We start from the raw sequence: 19,957 nt of genomic DNA on the forward strand, positions 1-19,957 counted from the left end.
GACTGTGGCTCCCAAAAGGCACACAAGGCCTGGGAATGTGTAGCTTGTGAGGCTCTTGGATGAACCTGTCCTTTGCTGTTGTCCTATGATGCACTGAAGGGTGATCTTATTTAGCACCTTCAGAGAAGCACAAGCATTAAATACAGCTCCAATGCAACAGGCTCTGGATGCTGGAACAATCCCAACACCAGAGAGTTCAGCACTGTTATGTGCTCTTAACACAGGAAAAGCCCCAAAGCCTAGAGCCAGGCACACCTGGGTCCCGATCGAGGGACAGGGGGCTGCAGTCTGGCTGCTTGGTACACACAGGGGCAGATTGTCTTTGCAGGTCTCTGGGGAAACATGCAATCAAATAGAGATTTTTCCCTCTCCTTTAGATTAGGAACAGGCGATTTATAAATCAAATCAAATCTTGCTCAGTAAGTTCTCTCTAGACACAACTTCTGGGTTTTAGACCGGATATAGATTCCACCCATGACAGACCCAGATGTTTTATGCCCCATAAACATACAAGTATGTTTACGCATATTTGTATGCCCCTTCTATAAATGATACTTGATTGAATTTATTTACACTGCTTAAAGTTGGAGCCACCTCAAAAGCAATCAATAAATCAAAAACTACCAATATCAAGAGATGTTTAACAGCACTCCAAGGAAGGAAAGCAGGTAATCTACCTTGAGCACCTAACACTGCAACTTAGTCCTGGCTGAGCAAAACACCCAACCTGCCTGAACCAGGCTCCTCACAGCCTTCAAAGCCCTCATTTTGGTAAAAGAGGGACTTGTGCTCTGGCAAAGGAGACAGAGAAATATCCTACTTTGTGCTGCAGTGCATTCAGGTCTTGTGTGAGATCCATGTTCTCATCCTCCAGCTCATCAGCCCTTTGCCTGACCCTGCTCATGGCTCTGTGGTACTCACGGAGCTGGTTCTAGGAAAAAAAAAAAAAAAAAAAAAAAGAGGCTAAATGAGGCCAACAGGCCAGGAAACATGGGCAGAAGGTGATGTGAAACCTTCCACGTACAGCAATGGCCATTATGGTGCCGTTGAGGCCGTGGAGGCGAGCCCAGGCAATGGAGCTGGCGTTGAGGGTGACCAGCTGGCCACGGATGGATGGGAAGGACATCTCGATGCTCTGCAGGTCCTCCAGCAGGAGCAGGACACAGCTGTCACACACTGCAGGGGAAGACAGCAGTGTGTTCAGCACAGGCCCTCTGCTGGGCTTCTCTCCCCTCCTTCCCCAGGACAGCGGGACACAGACCTTCACACTTCATGCTATCGGGGCCGTTTGCCACCGGGATCTCGTGCTCGCGCAGGCAGACGTCACACTGCTTCCCCGTGAGCCCGCTGGGGCACGTGCACTCCCCGGTGCGAGGGTCACAGGAGCCCCCTCTGCACTCACACTCTGCAGGGGCGAGTAACAGAGAATCATTCTGTGCTTTTACCACTCTGCAGAGAGGGGAAGGAGTGGTTTTATTCCAGCTGTGCTCATCCACGCACCATAGCCGGGGGTGCACAGGCCCTCAGACAGCCACCAGCTGTTTTCTGCCTTCAACAACTGGACCAGCAGCACAGCCCTGTCCCAGTGCCCCTGGCTGGGAGCCCTCACTCACTTGTGCAGCCGCCCTGGCCGAAGCCCCAGTAGCCTGGGGCGCACTGGTGGCAGCGAGAGCCGCTGACGCCGGGCAGGCAGCTGCACTGGCCGCTCTGCACGTGGCAGCTGCTCCCCACGGCGCCCACGTCGCAGTCACACCTCCGGCAGCCCGAGCAGCCCTCAAAGCCGTAGTATCCTTCCTAGGGAAAAGCAGGACATGGATGCTCTGGTCAGCAAGCGTGCCTCTCTCCTGGGTCAGTGATGCGGGACCCCAGCTTTTCTTTCTAGGTGTGCTGTGAGCACCACAAAACTCAAAGCAACATGTAAAGGTGTGGAGCTGCGGTGAGAACACAGACACAGCACTGCCCTCTGAACCTGCCCTTGCCCAAGCTGGATGCACTCAGGAAAATGGGCTTTACTGCAGTTTCCCAAACAATGCCACTTTACTGGAATGCTGCCTCCACTGCTTGCTGCCAGATCTTTAATAGGCTTTTGCCATGTACAGTGCAGCTCGTGCAAATGCAGCCTTCCCCAGCTGGCAGCCAGCCCTGCTCTGCTCACAGGCCTGGGGGATGACACACCAGGGCTGCCCCTCATCCCCACGACAAGGACAGGCACCAACCCAGGGCCCAGGTGACCCTCACCTCGCAGCGGTCACAGTGCTGGCCTGTCACTCCAGTCTTGCAGAAGCACTGGCCAGTTTGTGGATGGCAGGAGTCAGTCCCACAAGGTGAACAGTTGCACTCTGCCAGGGAAAAATACACCCAATATTACACTGAAGAGCCTGTCAGCCACTCACAACACTGCAGACAGGGAAGCGTCTTTCCCCTTTATCTATCAAAGTTAAGACAGAGCCTCTCTCCACTTGGATTTACCCCTCACAACAACTTACTCCCATGACCCCTTATACAAGCTGCGTTTGGCCTGCTGTTCCTCAGAGGGGAGAGGAGCAGTGCTGGGGAATGGGCACGCTCCCCTTGCCCCTGGGCTGGCGGCCTGCCCCACTCACGTGTGCAGTTCTTGGCCACCACGGCGTCCCCGTAGTAGCCGGGCGCGCAGAGCTCACAGCGCGCGCCGGCTGTGTGGTGCATGCAGCCCGAGCAGGCGCCCGTCAGGGAGTCACAGCTGCTGAACAGCATGTTGGGATCCGTGTTCCCACTGCAGTCACAGGGCTGGCACCAGCTGCCAATCACCAAGGGGTTGCCGTAGTATCCCGGGGCACACCTGGAGAAACACAAGTTACAACGGAGTGAGGATCCTGAGCCGTGCACTGGAGTTGCACAACTGGAACTGTGTGAGCACCCAACACTCGTAACTGCTGCAACCCTCAGGGATCTCAAAGCACTTTGTGTTTTGCCTCGGGATTCCTCAGAAAGGTGCCTTTATCACAGGCTGCAAGTCAAGGCAAAGCACACATAAGTCATACACCCACAGTAACAGAATTTCAGCAGCTGGGCACTTGCAGGCTGAAAAGGACCGGAGGAAATGCTGCCAGAACAAAGCACCCAGGGGCAGAGCCAACTGTTTCTGCTGCAAGGGGACAACTTCTCTGACAGAGTTAGTATCTGCCCCCCAAACACGGGTGCCACCCCCCTTACCGCTCACAGTTTGGTCCAGCGTAGCCTGGCTTGCAGAGGCACTGCATGTTGGAACCCTTGTGGACACAGCCAACAGCAAAACTGAAATGAGAAGGGGGACACAGGGAGGAGCAGTTACTCCTGATGTGGTGCCAGGGGAGCTGATCACTCACTGTAGGCTGGAGGGGCCTCGGGTAAGAGGCTGTGAACGTGGTTTGGGGACAAGGACAAGGCTGGCATTGGGACACCTGCCCTGATGGGGCACAGAGTGGTTCCAGTGGTTTAACAGCGAGGACAAACAGGCAATCCCACCCTGGGGTGCTTACTTGTTGGAGGCAACTGAAAGAGGGCATGGGCAGCCAACACACTGCAGGGGTTCTTGGGCAGAGGGGCTGCCCATGTAGCCATCCTTGCATCGCTCACAGTGGTCTCCTTCTGTGTTGTGCTGGCAGTTCTGCAAGGAAAAGGCAAGCCCTGGGCTCAGCACTGACAACAAGAAACAGCGGATGCACTAAAAACTCCCCAGCAGGATCCTCAGTCCTTCCTCTCTCCCAGAACTGCCTTGCACCCTAAGCTGACCCAGAGCAGAGTCATCACTGAAACAGTGAAGCCAGTGCTCCAGCTCAGGCATGGTTCTTCCAGCCTAGTTAATATGTAAAGAGCTCTGGAATCTACATGCTACAGACCTCAGAACTTCAAAATACCACACTGCTCCACTGTTTACTTACAAGGCATATCCCAGAGCCTGGCAGGCACTGATCTGAGTGGCCATTGCAATGGCAGGGGATGCATTTTCCCAGAAAGAGCCCCTTGGTGTCCCTGTAGTAACCTGGAGCACATTCCTGAGGAGACAGAAAAAGGCAGAAATCTGAAAAACAGCCTGATACTTTTGGGAAAAGCAAAAAAAAAAAAAAAAAAAAAAAAAAATTTGTTTCCATGACAGAATTCCCACTGGGTTGTCCTGATGGAGAAAAGATTATAAGAAACGATGAAGATTTTTTCAGTGCAGTTCCTTCTTACTCCTTTGAACCAGGAGTGAACTGGCCAGAGAGAAGGACCCATTCCAAGGTACTGCAACACCTGAATGATTTCCCCATCATGTCCCTTCCAATAAGGCAGATGAAATTTTTGTACCTCTCCCAGGTGCACGGTGTTGCAGTGGGGAAATGTTCCTTCCTTTGGAACAAGCCGAGCTGTCAACTGAAGCCCTCAAGAGCCAGCCTGGAGGCGGCTGGTACCCAAAACATGACTGACTATCTGACCCTCTGACTGGAACAGCACGTCCATTTCCCCCTCACCTGGCAGGAGTCTCCCTGGTAGTTGGCTGGGCAGAAGCACAGCTCCACGTTGCTGGCACGGACACCTGTGGCTGTGTCTGTTGCCATCTCCAGCACCACGCGGCGCAGGGACACGGAGGAAGAGAGCTGGGAGAGGAGTGCCCGGATCTGCAGCTGCTCCAGGTTTGCCAGCACCATCATGAGCTCCTCTCTGGACACAGGGTTGTGAGTCTCTGTGTGCCTGAAGTTACCCTGGTGCGAGAAAACCTGACATTACTGGCAGGAAGCGCAGGCATCTGAACATCCAGCCCAGCCTCCACATCCCTGCTGCTGGAATCTCTCCCCTTTGCATGGGTGAAAGAGCCCTGCAGCACCTAAAATGCTGAGCTCAAAGCAACCGTCCCTCTGTCTGCATGAGGTCATGTCCTTTCCTGCATTATCTGAGCACTTCACCTGTGTGTGCAAACTCACCTCCACCAGCTGCAGCCGGCCTTCATGTGCCTCCCCTGGGGATGGGTAAACACCTTCCAGAAACATGATGCTCATCTGATTTCCCTGGGAAAAGCAAGGAAGGTGTCAGCCATCACCTCATCCTGCTCCTGCATTAGCAGGGGGCACCAGGGAATTTCTTGGGCTGCACCTTCAAGATCACATCCGGCCGGGACTCCATGGGAATGAACACGTCACCCCTGCGAGGGTTGGAGTGCAGCTCGTAGCGAAGGTGCCCTCCATAGGAGGAAACCTGAGGGAGAGACAAAACCCAGACATCGCTGCAAGTCCACCCCACTGAGACAAGGCAGAGATAGCTGTGCTCAACTGTGAGCAGTGCCTGCATGTCAGGCTGCTGGTGAGGTCAGGGTGGTTCCCCATTCTCTTACCTGGTCCCCAAGGTAGGAGCTGGGTGCAACCCAGTAGAGCTCCTGGTAGGCATCTGGGAGGTTTTTGAGGTCAGCAGTGACGAGCTGCTCCCGTGGGCTCAGAGCTGTTGGCACTTCGTGGCGGTCGCTGCTCAGCAAGAGCCACCCGTTCATGTCCACAAACTGGAGGGGAAGAGCAACTGTGAGTCTTCTAATGGAGTTACAGTATTTGGGTGTTGATGCTCCAGAAGAACAGGTCCCAGAGCAGCAGAAAGGGGAACAACAGGCTCACACCTCACATGCATCCTGATGAAGCCACAGGAAAGCTGATCATCACCCCCGCCCAGCACATGAGACCCCAGAGACCAGGAAAAGGGGCTGAAAGCAGGAGATGGGCACAGGGAGTCAAAGATAACCCTCCTCACGGTGTACCTCCAGTAGAATTAATGCAGGACAGAGACCCGAGGGCAGCAGGGAGCCAGGTGGATGAGAACACACCTGACCTGCAGGCTCTGGTGGCCCCCAGCCCCTCTCACCTCAGCTCGGTGCTTCTCGGCGCTGCGGCAGCGATCGGTCGCACCGAAGCAGAAACACTTGGTGCAGCCCTTGGGGTTGGTGGCATCCAAAGAAAATGTCCCCAGGCGGCACTGGTCACACCTCAGGCCCTCCACGTTCTCCTGAAAGACAAGCAAAGCTCAATGGCATCAGCAGCTTCTCACAAGGCCTCAGTGGAGGACAGGGATGGCTGTCTGAGTGATCAAAGCACAATGCTGTGGTGCTGGAAGATGTTGAAGCAATCCCCCAAACAGATTTGCTTGTACAGCACCCACCAAACATTAAATTCACCTAGAGAAAGCACTTGTAAGCCCTACAAAGAGCCTGGAGCAGGCAGCTCAGAAGCTGTTTGAGTTACTCTGCTGCCATGGAGCCAGGAGCCAACAGGGCTGACAGCTCCACCTGCAACAAACTCTGACACAGGGCTGGACTCAGACTGGCCATGTCCCCCAGTGACAGCCCAAGAAGTGAACCTTCATGGCCAGGAAAGATGAGGAGATAAGAGCTTTTCAGGGTGCTCTGAACCCACCAGCCCATGGGGCAGGCTGGCTGCAGCTCAGGCACTCTCCTGGCCCGGCCCTGCTGCCTCTGGCACGCTGGGCACACACAGCCCCGGCCAGAGCAGGAGAGCTGAGCTAAAGAGAAAGGCTCCACATGGAGGCACTGGGGGACTGACCTTGCAGTGACACTGCCCCGTGACCGGGTCACACACGCTGGCTTCGGTGCCAGCCTGGTGGCAGTCACAGCGCCGGCAGTCGGGGTAGTGGTAGTAGCCAGGGGCACAGAGGTCACACCGCCGCCCGATGATGTTGGGCTTGCACCTGGGTGGACACAAGAGCCAGAGGAGCTTTCAGAGCTTTCCTCGCCCCCATTCTGCACATTCCCTCGGCTTGCCAAGGCGTCCCATCATTCCAGCAGGGCCCAGGGATGCTGCCAGATGTCCTCAGCGCCAGGACAAGGCTCCCTCACCTGCACTGCCCACTGTCCACGTCACAGTCTGGCTCTGCCAGCTCCTGCACGCCGGGCCGGGAGCAGTTGCAGTCCTCACAGCCGATGAGGGGGTGGCAGCCGAAGGTTTGGGGCTCGCAGACAACACACTGCGGCCTCAGGGTGTGGGGAGGGCAGATGCACTGTCCTGTCACCTCATCGCAGAGACGCGTCCCGCAGTCACAGGCTGCAAGGGGCAGAAAACGGCCGGGTTTGGGTGAGCCAGGCCCGGGAACTCAAGGCTAGTGTGGGGAGGGAATACAGAGCAAGCACTGGGAAGGCAGAGCGGGCGACAGGAGAACTCACGCCTGCAGTTGGGGAAGCCCCAGTAGCCGGTGGCACAGCGGGAGCACTGGCGGCCGATGACGTTGGACTTGCAGGGACACTGTCCCCCGAAGGGCTGGCACTGGCTGCCCCGCGCCCCGGCCTCATGGCAGTGGCACGGCTGCGCCCCGCCGTTGTAGAAGAGGGACAGCGAGGTGGCAGAGTCACGGCAGAACCTCGAGGACGTGCTGGGGCTGCAGGGCAAGGCGGGAGGAGTCAGTGCTGCACATCCCCACAGACACCCCAAATCCAGCCTCTCCTGCAGCCAGGGGTGGTTAGTAGGACTGTGACACTTCTGGTCAATAGAAGGGAAACCTCAGCCAGTCCCCTCCCTGCCACACATGAGGGGAAAGGGTGCTGCTCCCTGAGGAGTGTGCAGCCTGTGGACAGCAGAGCGGGCACCCAAAGCCAAGCATCTCACTTGATGTAGAAGCTGTTAATGCCGCAGCTGCTGATGAAATCATAGGACTTGTCCAGGGGTTCCTCCTGCAGGTACTGGGAGGTGTAGCTGTCCTCAGGCACCACAAGGATGTAATCCTGCAAAGCAAGGGTGAGCTGGGTGAGCCAGGCTCTCAGCTCAGACAAACACCATCCAAAATGACTCCGAAGTCCAAAGGCACCTTTAACCTTCCATGCCTTGCTGGGACAGAACATAACACACCAAGTACTGCAAAGAGCAGGAGTCACCTCTCTACTAAGGTCTGTCCATCAGGGTCCATCTAAGCTAAAGCTCCACAAATTGGCTGGACTAAAACCAGGCAGAACACCCCCGGAGCCCAGCACTGGCTGTGCCTCAGCAGGGAGACAGTCAGTATCATCGAAATTTCTACACATGGGTTCCAATTCTGTCTTTCAGCCATTTATCCAAATTTTGGTCAATCTTCTAGTCCCGTTGCCTGAGAGTAACAAGGGCTACCTACTCTCATGATGAGGCCTGCCTGAAGAAACAATATTATGCAGTAAATATTGCTAGAGTGGGAATAAGGCTTATTCTGGATTATCCCAAACTATGTGTGCGAAGTAACAGCTTCAGTTTCTGCCTGGTTTTGATATCAAAACCAGACAAGGAAGGACACTGTCATCTACAGAAGCTGCCCCTGTAAATTCTGCCCTCAATTCCACACCACTAAGGTTGGAGACTGCAACTTTCTAGGGTAGTTCAGAGACTGGGCGATGATGGGAAACATTCCTGTGGTCACACAGCAACATAAATCCAGTGAGAAGCCCCCTGCAGAAGCCTGCCCAGCATGCTCTGGAGAGGGGCTCACCAGCCACAGCTGCTTGCCCTCTGGCACTCGAACAACCACAGCCAGATCATTGTCAGTAACATCCAGGATGATTTGGTCCTCAGAAACCACCAGGCTCCGGCAACCATAGCCATGTGGGCAGAAATTGGCATTGGTCTGACCTGAAAAGACAACACAAGTGTTGGCCTCACACGCCCTTTGAGTCCCCACCACATCCTCCCAGTTTGGAAGGGCTAAGTCAGTCTTGCTTCATTTTTGCAATCCCTAGAGAACCCACAGTCATCCCCTGCCATGGAAAACCTCCAGGGCTTCTGCCAGCCCAGCAGCTTCCCCAGGTCCCTGCTGTTCTCACCTTGCCAGATGCGCCCACCATTGACGAGCACTTCCACGGGGAAGGTGGGGTGGTTGGGCTGGTAGAAGTGCAGGATGAAGGCATAACGTCCCAGGGTCTGGATCCGGCTGTTGAACACCACTGCAGCCTGCCCCAAGACGGGAGAACACAGACAAACATCCATGTCTGATGCTTGCACCCACAGCTGGGATGTTTTGTAATTATTGCACAGATTTGTGCTCTTATTGCACAACTGCCAGGTCTCGAGAATTCAGTGAATCAAGCCCCCCATGCCTCCACACTCTCTCCCCTCTAATGCTGCCACCTGAAAAGCTTTTCCTGGGATTCCAGAGAACTAAACAGGGTTGGATAAAGCCAAGACAGGCGAGTCCACAGGAATTACAGGTTCAGGGAGAAGTTTAAATCTCAGATTAAATTCTGAAATGCTAATTGATAAAGCATTTATTGACAGGTAAGGAAAATTTCTCCCTGCCCCTGTGGTCCAGTGTCACAGCATCAGCAAACCAGCCCAAGCCATGCCTGTGCCCCTACCTGTGGGGACTGCAGGAGGATGAGCTCTGCAGTGGGATCCAACGCTGTGGGAGGACGAGGAGCAGGCTCCACTGGCACCCCAGCTGGAGCCACATGGACAGCCTGAGCCAGGGGCACCTCTGGGGCAATGGGCAGAACCTGGGCACCCTCCAAAATGATTGACTGAGAAAGCTTCAGGAACCTTGAGGGGACACAGGAGCTGCTGAAAACCAAGGAGTAAACAGGATGTGAGTATCTCCAGAAATAAAGAGAGGCTCTGGGGTCCTGGCAGGGAAGCACACCCTGTAACTCCTGGTGGATGACAACGTGTGCCTGCTGAGGGAGAGCTCACTACCAGCACCCCTGGGGCTCTGGGATACGGGCTCAGCAGGAAGAATAGGAGCCTGGCACAGGCTAATTCCTCTGCAAATATTTATTTGAAGCAGTGTTAAAAATTTGGATACAGCAAGTGTCTTGCTGTATGTGAGCAAGCACGGGAATGTCTATTTGGGGTGACACTTGAGTGTCTGCCCCAGCAGGCAGAGTGGGGCTCAGGTACAGGACCATCAGTCTGACTCCCAGTCTGAAGCAAAGAGCTTCACTTCAGCTAGAGATTTCTTCATCAAGAACTTAAAAAGTCTCTGAGCCTGAGGGAAGAGGAATAAGCAAATGTTTTTGGAAATAGTCCCATTCATGCTAAAGCTAAGGGGGACCTGAGACTCTCACCTGTTGGATGAGAAGGTGCCATGGACACTGATGCAGTGCACCTTTGGCTCGATGAGCTCCATGGTGAACTGTGCAGCAGGGATCAGGTACACTTTGTGCTGCCACATGGGAGAGAGACACCTGGTTATGTGACAGCCTCTGCCCCTGGAGCCACAGCTCCCTGTGCCCACCAGCCATCAGGCACTTCAGCTATCTCACGGCAGTCACACCTCTACTTACTGCCCCTTATTGCTTGGCACAAGCCTTATGGCATTTAGAAGCTCCACATATTGATGGGATTCTTCTCTCCTTGGCTAAACAAGGAATGTCTTCAAGATAAAAAAGGAACTGCTCCACTGCTACAGAGCCCCCTCTGCAAGAGCAGCTGCTTCTCCCCATCTCCTCCCCGCTCCCAGACCCATGATCTACTTCAAAACACCCCACTGACCACATTCTCCACTTGGACTGGTCATGGCACAGACTAACACCCAGCATCCAGTCCAAACAGGACAACAAAACACAGACTAAGATCCAGTGATCCAGTATCCAATCCAAACAGGACTAGAAAATCCTTCTACAGGCTGGGTCCCACTCCAGCCTTTCCTCCCTGTGGCCTGTTGACAGAGCTGCCCTCAGAGGGAGCCTTACCAGGAAGAAATCAGCCAGACTAGAGGTGAAACGAACAGTGGCCTCTGAGGTGAGTTCAAAAGTTGCCATTCGACTCTGGGAATCCACAGCAATCCCTCGACAAAGGAAACTGTAAGAGAAACACACATTTTGAAGCCAGCCTTGCACAGGGTCATGACCCATTTCTTGTCCTGCCAGCTCTATGTCCTGAGGGGATTGACACAAAGCCCCTGGAAATCTTTTGATGTTTTTTCTGGCTGCTTTTCCCAAGGACACCCCAAACATTTGTTTCCTACTGCAAAGGTTGCAATCTGAAGTCAGACAGGGTTTGACCTGTCTCCAATAAACCTGCCTGTAGGTCATTCCCTAAGTCAAGGTCTCTACCAACACATCCAGCTGTAAAGAGATGCAAAAAGACCAACTCCTGGCAGAGGCAGGTACAGACTTCCCTGAGACGGGATGGCCAGCCACTAAAATCCGTGTCCAGCTAGAAGGAGTCTGGACGCACAGAGCTTAGATGGACAACACTGAATTGTTATGTTTATGTGATAAACTCAAGAAAGTTCAGCTGGAGAGGAGGCTGTCCTTGCCACGGCAGAGAACTGGAGCCTTTCTCTTTGGAGGTGCCCATACCTGTAGACACAGGGGTGGAAGGTGAAGGTGCCCGGCTGCGTGGCCGCGTGCGGTGAGCTCACGGCGACGCCCACGGTCTGCAGGGCGTTGGTGTTGGCATATTCCACCAGCAGCACGTACCTCCCAGGCTGGGCCACGGGCAGGGATAGCTGCACTTCCACCTGGAGGACACAGGGATGACTGAGGGAGCGTGCGCAGGATGCCCGTGCTACAAACCAGCCTCCTCTGCAGCTCAGGGGACAACGCAACAAACCGCATCAGATCCTTGCAGACCTTTACACGTGAGACTCTGGGTTTGGGGGCCTTGGACAGGGCACACAAGCACACAGCTGCATGGCTGTAAAGTCTTTCTGGTCACCTGCCAGGTGTAGGCAAAGCCCCAGACAAGGGAGGCAGGGAGGTGAGCGCTGCAGTGGCTGGGAGAGGGACAAAACACCAGTGCCACTCACATCAGTGCCACTGCAGGTGGCCATCCAGGGGTGGGAGGGGGTGAGCTGCTCCCTGGGACACAGCCTGGGGAGCCGGTTGTCCAGTCTGCACACTGCATCCACCCCTGGCACGGCAGGGAAGCCCTCCAAGGACAGGTACTTGTACAAGAGGCAGCTGGAAGCACACAGGAAAAAAAAAAAAAAAAAAAGTGAAGTACAAAAGTTACATCGTGATTATAAAAGAGGACCCACACAGCCTGGGCCCAGCCAAGTTTGCAAAAGGCTTTGGTCTACCAGGAGGGCCAAGGAGCAGCTCTGGTCAGTGGGGAGCAAGAGACTGGGCATTACAGGACCAGAGACAGCAGTAACAACAAAAAGCTTCTCCCCTTGCAATGGGTTTTATCCTGGAGACCACTGCTATGGTGGATGGGACAACCAGTGTTCAGGGCCCAGCCAGCCTTCTTGCCAACATGGACAGAGAGGTTCTGGGCAAGCAGTTGCACTGAGATGCTCCAAACACTACCAGACACTGTTCATTTTAAACAGTCCAGCAAAACCTACTCATGGCAGCCATTTCTGAGGACACACACAACCACGCACTGGGATCCCAGCCTAGCAGAGGTGGGCTACGGTGTCACTGCGTGAGCAGGCCCCCCAGGGTCCATGAGAAAACACAGACTGGCTGTATCATGGACGAGGAGATCTATGGGTTGGCTTTCTGGGCCAGTGCAGGTTCCATAAGCTTTATCAGCCACAGGCAAGTGCTCTACGAAGCAGTTTTACTGCATGACAGCGTACAGAGCGTGTACATTCCTTAATCCCAGTCCAAGAGGAACCGAGCAAGCCCCACACAGCACAAAGATGTGCAGACCCTTACTTCTGGGTGGCTTGTTCAGGAGCTGGCTGGTAGACACAAGGCTCCGTGACCTTCAGCTGCAGGATTGGTGCTTCGTAGTATGAGCTGGGCAGCAAAACCAGATAGTCCTATGAGGAGAGATGGGAGCGGTGTTATGCTTTGGACTCTCGTCCCCGGGGAGCTGCTGAAGCCCCCACAGTGGGTGGAGCACGGGGCCTTACCAGCAGCACACCCTCTGCCTCAACAACCAGGGACCAGGTGTTGGGGTTGAGTACGAAGGGCTCCCCGAAGCTGTTCTGGGGGACAGTGACAAAGGCTGGCTCCGTGCTGGGGGCAAAGACAATCTGCTTGGTCTGCTCAGTACCTGGAATGGGAGGGATGAGAGGCTGTCAAGGGACTGGAATGGAAAAGCTGGGGCTGGACATGGGAGGCTATGCTCAGGGAAGCATTTGTGGTGCAGTGGGGAGTGACAGGTTCCCACTTGCTCGGTGCACCACAATCCCACACTGTCCTGGAACAGAGACATCCACTCTCAATCTGCTCAACAGCCTAATGGGAGAAATAAATATAAATCACTGCAATCCTTAATGCAAATCCAGAGCTCTCACAGTGTGCTGTGAGACTGCAGAGCACAGAGTATTGCAAGCCAAGGAGCGTTTTGCCAGCTAGAAAAGGAAAGAACTCATCTGTGAAGAGTAAATTGTCAGACAGACAAAAAGAATTGCCCAGATACATTTTTCCTCAGGGAAATTCTGACCCCAGCTCCACAGGCGAGATACCTGTCTTCTGGCAAACTTTCAGGCCCCCAAGGTGTGCTCCTGCCTTTCTTCCTGCCAACCACAGACTCTGCACTCGAGATTCAGACATTATTTTAAACAGGACAGAATGGGTGCAAGGCCTGATCCTTCTGCTGCTCAACAGCTCCTTGGCTCATCTGACAGTCCCATTAATGGATGCAATCACAATACAGCAGCTGTAAGCAGACTGTATGCCTGCCCAGCAGTCTCAGGAGTTTTTGAAGAGCACAGGCGAGAGGGATTCACCGGGAACTGCTGCACGGTGAGCAGATGAGATGAAGAAGGGAGGGGAGAATGTGGCACACTGTCCATCCCGCTGTGGTACACGGGCATCAAGGCACAACACACAGGGCCAGAAGCTAAAGCAAGGGCTTGTGCTGCTGCTGGGATGGTTAGTGACTCCTTCCCATGTGTGGTAGCTCTGTGACATGCCTGGCATCAGCTGAGGCTGGGACCTCACTTTTCCAGATGGGAAGCAGAGGCGAGTGAAGAGATTTCCCTGAACTGGCACCAGGGTAGATTTACTGACAGGTTCAAGTTTCACATCCCTTTGAGGCAATACACAACTCCAACTGAGATGGTTTCTGGAAGAGGAGTGGAAGAGACTAGGCTGAAAACCCCATACTTGGAAAAGGCTTCCTCTTTTGCAAGCCACATCATCCAGCTTCTTTCCAGGCTGCTTGTCCTTTGCCATGTGAAGCCCTTTCCATCCATACACGAGGTGGCTCAGCACTCCTGAAGCCTCCCAGGGATGCTGCCCTCCTGGGTCCTGTTGTTGGTGCACTGGTTTGGCACCTTGCCTTCAGCTCTAGGAAAATCATGTTGCTTCTGCACAAGAAGTGAAGCACTTTTTAAGGCAAATGAGCTCTGCTGCTTGGGTAGGACAGATAAAATACCTCCTGGCCTTTGGTGGGATCCTAAAGGTATAACCATGGCTCCTGCTCTTCTTATTCTTCTGCTGTATAATATGACTGGACATAAAAATAAGCCATTTTTCTTCTCCAAAAGAAAAAAAAAAAAAAAAAAAAAAAAAAGAAGGGAGAAAAATAGTGTTTTGGCAGTTTGAATCATGCATATCGCATTAAAGGCAGAACCTCTGTCAACTCAAGACAGAGGAGAGAACTTCACACACTGATAAATTAGGCAGTTAGTGTTGACAGCCTTGTACTGTGCATGTGTGGTCTGGAGGAAGAGCTTCAGCAGGACAGTGTGGCTGTGGCAGCTGAAGGGGTAAAATCAACCAGCCAACAACCCACCGCGGCCTCAGGTGTGTTCCCATGAAGTCCTGCTCAGACTGTCGCCCAGAATATTTGCTGTCCAGATTTCTAGGCTTGTTCAGAGATCTCTTGGTGACTCTTCTCCAGCAGCTCGTGGCTTGATGAGAGGACACTGCACCAGAGTGCAATGCCTGTGTAAGATGTGTAATTCCATGGCATTTCCAAGCCCCACACCATGTGTGAAGCTGGCAGCCTGCCTTGGGAGAAGCACATGGGAAAGGCAGGACTGCCACGTCAGGGCATCTGGTAAATAAAACCACACCCAGCTGCCAAAGTTTGGATCCACTTCCCAGCTCTTGGCCCATTCTGGTTTTGTGGAAAGTCAGCTCAGTTTGGCCTGGGGCACTAGGGTGATCTTGTCCTGTGCTGGAAAGGTCGTATGGAACTGTACAACCGCTTTATCTGCCACCAGCCTGGCTGGTATCAGTCCTCAGTGTGCAGCCCCAGAGCTGGGCCCACCTTGCTGCTGCTTTGGTAAATAAAGGGGGCTGCAAACTCAAATCAGCCTTTCAACTGGGAGAGCAGGACTAATGGGTAAAGCCATATGGAAGCGTCTTCTGGAAAGGATGATGCAGAAGGCTGCCTGGGATGGGGAGGAGGTGGCGATGGCACAGGGAAGCAGAGCAGTCTGGGATCCTTACCTCTCCTTCGTGGCTGATAAGCTGTAATTTTGCCATACACAGTGGCCCCTCCTGAATTAATATACCTCAGGATGACATGGAACAGATAGAGCTCTGCCTCCTTCACGTCTACAGTGACTCTGATCTTATTCTGCAAAAAGCAAAAGAGCACACGGGGCACACATCACTGGGGGGGCAGCTCCTGAGCGCCCACCCACTCTGGGGAGGGCCTGGCCCATCTGCCCTACCTGCCTGCCTGCCTGCCTCTCTTCCCCCTCCCTTGCCAGCCCACGGCACGGCTCTGGCCGGCCACCTGACACGGGCACACCTGGGACGGACACACCTTGGGGCAGGAGAAGGGGCAGAGGAGCAGTGTCGCAGCGTGGGATGTGCTCTGAGTTAGTCTAGAAGTGAAAAATGCACTTACAGTTGCCACAACCATTAAACTTTCCTTCCTCAACGACCGAGACCCTCCCTTCCACACTGGCGGGCCCCCGGCTGACGTAGCGGAAGACGAGGCGGAAGAGGTCGGGGGAGGTCACATTGACAGTCACCACTACCTTGGGCTGGTGGGAGAGAGAACGGGGAGAGAAGCAGAGCACACCTTCAGTTACCTCCACCACCCACACTGCCAGCCCAAGCACAGCAGCTCGGCTCACTGCTCCCAAAGCAACATGCCACAGTGCGAGGAGGAGACAAGCACACGGACCCTACTGCTCATGGCACCTCGTGACACTGTCCCCCGCCTCACGGGGACACTTGGGGCTGGCCACCCGGGAGAAACCTGCCTGTGGAAGGGGGCGGGAAGGCTGTGATCACATCTGGAAGATGCTGTGGCACAGCAGGGTGGCTCAGCTGTCCTGGGGCACACGGAAAAGGTTATAGGAAGTTGTTGCTTTTGTTATCAGCGTGTTGCTTTTGAGTTTAGTGTGCCGCATCCAGCCACCAGGTACCAAATTCCTGCCCTTGTATTTATGGGGCTCTGCCCTCCAGAAGAGGCTGGGAATTGAGCTGGTGCCTCATCCTCAGGAATGTGCAGTGCTAAGGACCAGCAGGGCTAATGGACCATACAAATGACGGCACATCTGCCCTCCACCTGCCTGGACACTGCTTGGCAAGACCCTGGTGAAGGAGATGCTTAAGTTTGACACATTTCAAAGAGATCCAGGCTTAAATAACCTCTCCATCTTCTTACTGGAGAGCAAACTGGAAGGGTTTTGATGATAACATTAAGACCTGCCAGCAGAAAGCCACGTCCCAGCCCTTCTATCAAGGTCTATTGCTAGCTCAAACACCAATACTGTATGCAACACTGGAGCTATGAGCTCCATCCTTAAGCTTTAAGGCTGGGATTTTCTCAAGGGAGCCTACAGGAGTTCACAGCTTAGCTCCTACCTAAAACTCAGTGGGAAACAGCCTCTTCTGTCATTTCACCTAACTAAGCACAAAAATGTGAAGAAAACTGAAAGTACATGTACCAGAGTAAGGAGCATCTTACATGGGACAAGACTGTCAGAGAATCACTGCTCTGTATTCCATCCCCAAACACGCACACACTTCTGCAGAGGCCATGCAGAAGAAACCACCAAGGAGAGAAAAAGAGTCAACAGAAGAAACAGCTTCACTTCTAGGACTTACACAACTCCAGGTTAGCATAAACCACTGTTACAGCAAACCAGCTAACAGCAAAGGCTGATGGTTAACAAGAGGTCCAAGCTGAACACGGCAGCTGAGGAGGAGATACTTATTTTTGGAAAAGGGAGGAAAGGTTATGCAGAGTTATAGGAAAGAGCAGAGTCAGTTGAAAGAGGAACAAGGAAACTCAGAGACAGTGTTTACACACATCCCTGTAAGTCATCACCGTGCTACTACCTTCGTCTAAACGGATTAGGATATCACGGGATTCCCAGTTTAGGATCTTTCCCCTCATCAGTCTATGCCACCCCCAGCACTACAGGAAATATCTGCACGAACAGGCTATATATACACTGTGCTGTTTATGTTGGCCATCCTGTGACTTTGGGGGGTTTCAGGAGCACTTGGGGTGAAAGATGTGTGCCAAAAGCACATCAGTCCTTCACTGGCCACATCCTCCCCACGGGGAGCTGGGCTGGGCTGCAGCCTCCAGGCGTACCTGGATGGAGGACATCTGTGCATATCCTCGCCAGCTGAAGCCCTCAAACTCCAAGGGGTTGTAGCCAAAGCGCACAGCCCGCCCGGCCGGCGTGGTGCCTTCCTCCAGCTCGAATTTCAAGTGGTGAAGGTCAGGGACATAATGGTCGTGTGCTGGTCTGGGGAACAGAGAGAGCACCGTTACCTGCCGGGCAAGAGGACACCCACCAGGCCGATGTGACAGCAGCCCGGACCATGAGGCCCCCATCCCTGTGGTGGTGGCAGAGGACACCACGGGAGGCAGAGCAGGCCGAGGTGCAGCTTACTGGGTGCAGGTGGGACCCCGTGTGCTCTGCCGGCAGCGACAGGCTCCGCTCCGCTCCTCGCAGGACGGCCCCAGGGCCCCGCCGACGTCGCACCGGCAGCCTGCGGGCAGGAAGCTCCTGTTTACATTCCCCCGGTGCTAACGAGCTCCCGGTCGCTAATCAAAGGCTCATCCCAGCGGGCGGGGAGCCTGGGGCCACTATTTTTATTCCATTGTATCCGTTGTCATATTTGGCCCCGGCTCCACTTGGATCGGCTCTTCTTCCACCTCAGCGCCGAGCTATTTCCAGGCGGTGACGGAACAAGGTCTGCAAACCCTCACGGCCGGGTGCTGCAGCCCTGCCACCAGCCGTGCCAGCACCGCCTGGGATGGCTCACAGCAGCCAGATCTCCTCCTCTGCCCCTTCCCATGGACACGCTGCAGAGCGGCCAACCCCACGGAGCCATGCCCACCCTCTCCCAGCAAGAGGAAAGGGCATTGCTGCAAGGATGTGGGCAGTGGTTCAAACACACCAGTTTTTGGTACCCAAAGGGGTACCTTACCTGGATGTTTGCTCCCCAGCCTGACAGACCTGTGTCCAGTAGTGGAAAAGCATGACCTCAGGTCTCCAGACCTACAGTAAACTCCCTGCCCATGCTCTGGGCTGTGGTACAGAATCACAGAACCATGGTTGGAAGAGACTTTTAAGATCATCAAATTCCAACCACCAACCCAGCACTACCACTGTAACCCTTAAAGCACTTAACCACATCGCCCTAAAAATCATGACCCAAAACAGAAGGTGGGACACCTCTTGCCCCTTTTCTCCAAGGTCACCAACCAGGCAGTCTGTGCAGTGGGGTCAGTTCGTGTGGCCCCCCTCACTCACCAGACACATCCCAGAAGGGGCTCACCTTGGCAGCCAAAGTAATTTGCGTTCTCCATGTTGAAGTAGCCATCCTTGCAGGCCGAGCAGAACTGCCCACACACGCTGGCTTTGCAGAAGCACTGCCCATCGCCCTGGAAGAGAAGCAGGCATGGAAACTCATTCCCTCCTGTTGCTTGTCATGGCTAAGCTGTTCCTCAGTTATTTGGGCTCTGGTCTGAGACACTGCAGAAGCAGCAGTTTGAGATTCATGCTCCACACGGCTTCCTGCGCGTGGGTGGGCCAGATAAGGGCCAGATAACTTAAATTACCCAACAATGCGAGCAAACAAAAACCCAGGCATCCTGGGACAGACCCAGAAATATTTAGGTACCTAATTTATGACAGGTCTTAATCCCACATTCTCATGCAAGCCCAGATTGTGGTGCAAGCTCTGAGAGCTCAGTGTTGGGGCCTGTCCAGCAGCTGCTGGGAGAGACAGAGCTGAACACTCCCAGCACAGAGGAGCCTGGAAGCAGAGGAACAAACTCACCTGCCGGCACTCCGCGATTCCGCTGATGGTGCCCTTGGTGTCACACTTGCAGCCTGAGGAGAGGGACATGAACAAGAAAGTCAGAAGGTCAATCAGGCCCTGAGAAGAAGCCTGATGGGGTCAGCACCCACCACACCAGAGGACACTGGTTGGGGTAAGAGGAGCCAGGAACTGGTCAAGCAGAAGGAAGCCCTGCACAAGGGCTCAGATTTCATTCTGGACAGATACTGTCCAGGACACAGCTACCGAAGACATTTTCTTTTCTGCATATTTGGCCATGAAAAATTAAGTGCCTGCAGAAAGGGCTGAGAATGGCATAACTCATTGCATGAGCCCTCTGTTTCATCCCAAGCAAAAAGCTCCAGGCTCCAGCCTTTCCACTTTCCACGTCAGGGTTACCTAGAGGACTCCAACTTTGACACATCACTGCTGGGTGAAGATGGAAGGAAGGTCATCACCTCCAACCCTCCACTGATGGTGCTCACTGGCTTGGGTTTGGCCCTTGCACCACGGAGGGGGCTTTTGTGGGCTGTGCAAATGCCATTTACTTACTCAGGCAGCCATAGGGGTTCTCTGGAGTCAGGTTCCAGTATCCAGGCTTGCATCTGTCACAGGCTGGGCCTTCAACATACGCCCGACATGCACAGGAGCCCTGGGGAAAGGCAGGGGGAGAAAAGAGCAGGTGAGAATTTGCAGCACAGTGGCTGAACATGGGGACGGCTGCTCTGGCTGAGCTTAAGGAAGGACTTGGTCCAAAAAAGAGATAAAGTGGATCATACAAAACGACCTGCAGGGGTTGTGGTAGGTTCATTTGATACTCACCGAGGCCAGCGAGGGATCTGCAGTCTCCAGCCCTGCTGGGTTACAGGAGCCCACTAAAAAGAGGCGTAAAAACGGATT

The 19,957-nt window shown here is 54.0% G+C and overlaps 1 protein-coding gene across 1 annotated transcript in view; it reads right to left on the reverse strand.

Annotated features, from left to right (window-relative positions):
- Window positions 1-19,957, reverse strand: part of LAMA5 (laminin subunit alpha 5) — an 85,480-nt gene that overhangs the window by 12,112 nt on the left and 53,411 nt on the right. Inside the window, exons 17-50 of the mRNA XM_066198741.1 lie at window positions 19,880-19,932; window positions 19,610-19,709; window positions 19,058-19,110; window positions 18,554-18,659; window positions 17,662-17,761; window positions 17,358-17,514; window positions 15,651-15,789; window positions 12,751-12,893; window positions 12,551-12,657; window positions 11,695-11,848; window positions 11,246-11,406; window positions 10,634-10,742; window positions 10,007-10,104; window positions 9,302-9,503; window positions 8,771-8,897; window positions 8,440-8,579; window positions 7,593-7,708; window positions 7,154-7,365; window positions 6,830-7,034; window positions 6,537-6,681; window positions 5,842-5,982; window positions 5,327-5,488; window positions 5,089-5,190; window positions 4,920-5,003; window positions 4,470-4,700; window positions 3,900-4,013; window positions 3,498-3,625; window positions 3,193-3,273; window positions 2,604-2,818; window positions 2,239-2,339; window positions 1,614-1,794; window positions 1,262-1,405; window positions 1,025-1,176; window positions 821-931 (exon numbers count right to left, since the gene is read on the reverse strand). Of these exons, the coding sequence (XP_066054838.1) occupies window positions 821-931; window positions 1,025-1,176; window positions 1,262-1,405; window positions 1,614-1,794; window positions 2,239-2,339; window positions 2,604-2,818; window positions 3,193-3,273; window positions 3,498-3,625; window positions 3,900-4,013; window positions 4,470-4,700; window positions 4,920-5,003; window positions 5,089-5,190; window positions 5,327-5,488; window positions 5,842-5,982; window positions 6,537-6,681; window positions 6,830-7,034; window positions 7,154-7,365; window positions 7,593-7,708; window positions 8,440-8,579; window positions 8,771-8,897; window positions 9,302-9,503; window positions 10,007-10,104; window positions 10,634-10,742; window positions 11,246-11,406; window positions 11,695-11,848; window positions 12,551-12,657; window positions 12,751-12,893; window positions 15,651-15,789; window positions 17,358-17,514; window positions 17,662-17,761; window positions 18,554-18,659; window positions 19,058-19,110; window positions 19,610-19,709; window positions 19,880-19,932 (4,574 nt within the window). The remainder of the gene's footprint in view (window positions 1-820; window positions 932-1,024; window positions 1,177-1,261; window positions 1,406-1,613; window positions 1,795-2,238; window positions 2,340-2,603; window positions 2,819-3,192; window positions 3,274-3,497; window positions 3,626-3,899; window positions 4,014-4,469; window positions 4,701-4,919; window positions 5,004-5,088; window positions 5,191-5,326; window positions 5,489-5,841; window positions 5,983-6,536; window positions 6,682-6,829; window positions 7,035-7,153; window positions 7,366-7,592; window positions 7,709-8,439; window positions 8,580-8,770; window positions 8,898-9,301; window positions 9,504-10,006; window positions 10,105-10,633; window positions 10,743-11,245; window positions 11,407-11,694; window positions 11,849-12,550; window positions 12,658-12,750; window positions 12,894-15,650; window positions 15,790-17,357; window positions 17,515-17,661; window positions 17,762-18,553; window positions 18,660-19,057; window positions 19,111-19,609; window positions 19,710-19,879; window positions 19,933-19,957) is intronic.

The sequence above is a fragment of the Chamaea fasciata genome, unplaced genomic scaffold (genome assembly GCF_029207755.1).
Source record: "Chamaea fasciata isolate MVZ Bird 193981 ecotype frontalis unplaced genomic scaffold, bChaFas1.0.hap1 SCAF_17, whole genome shotgun sequence".
Classification (NCBI taxonomy): domain Eukaryota; kingdom Metazoa; phylum Chordata; class Aves; order Passeriformes; family Sylviidae; genus Chamaea; species Chamaea fasciata.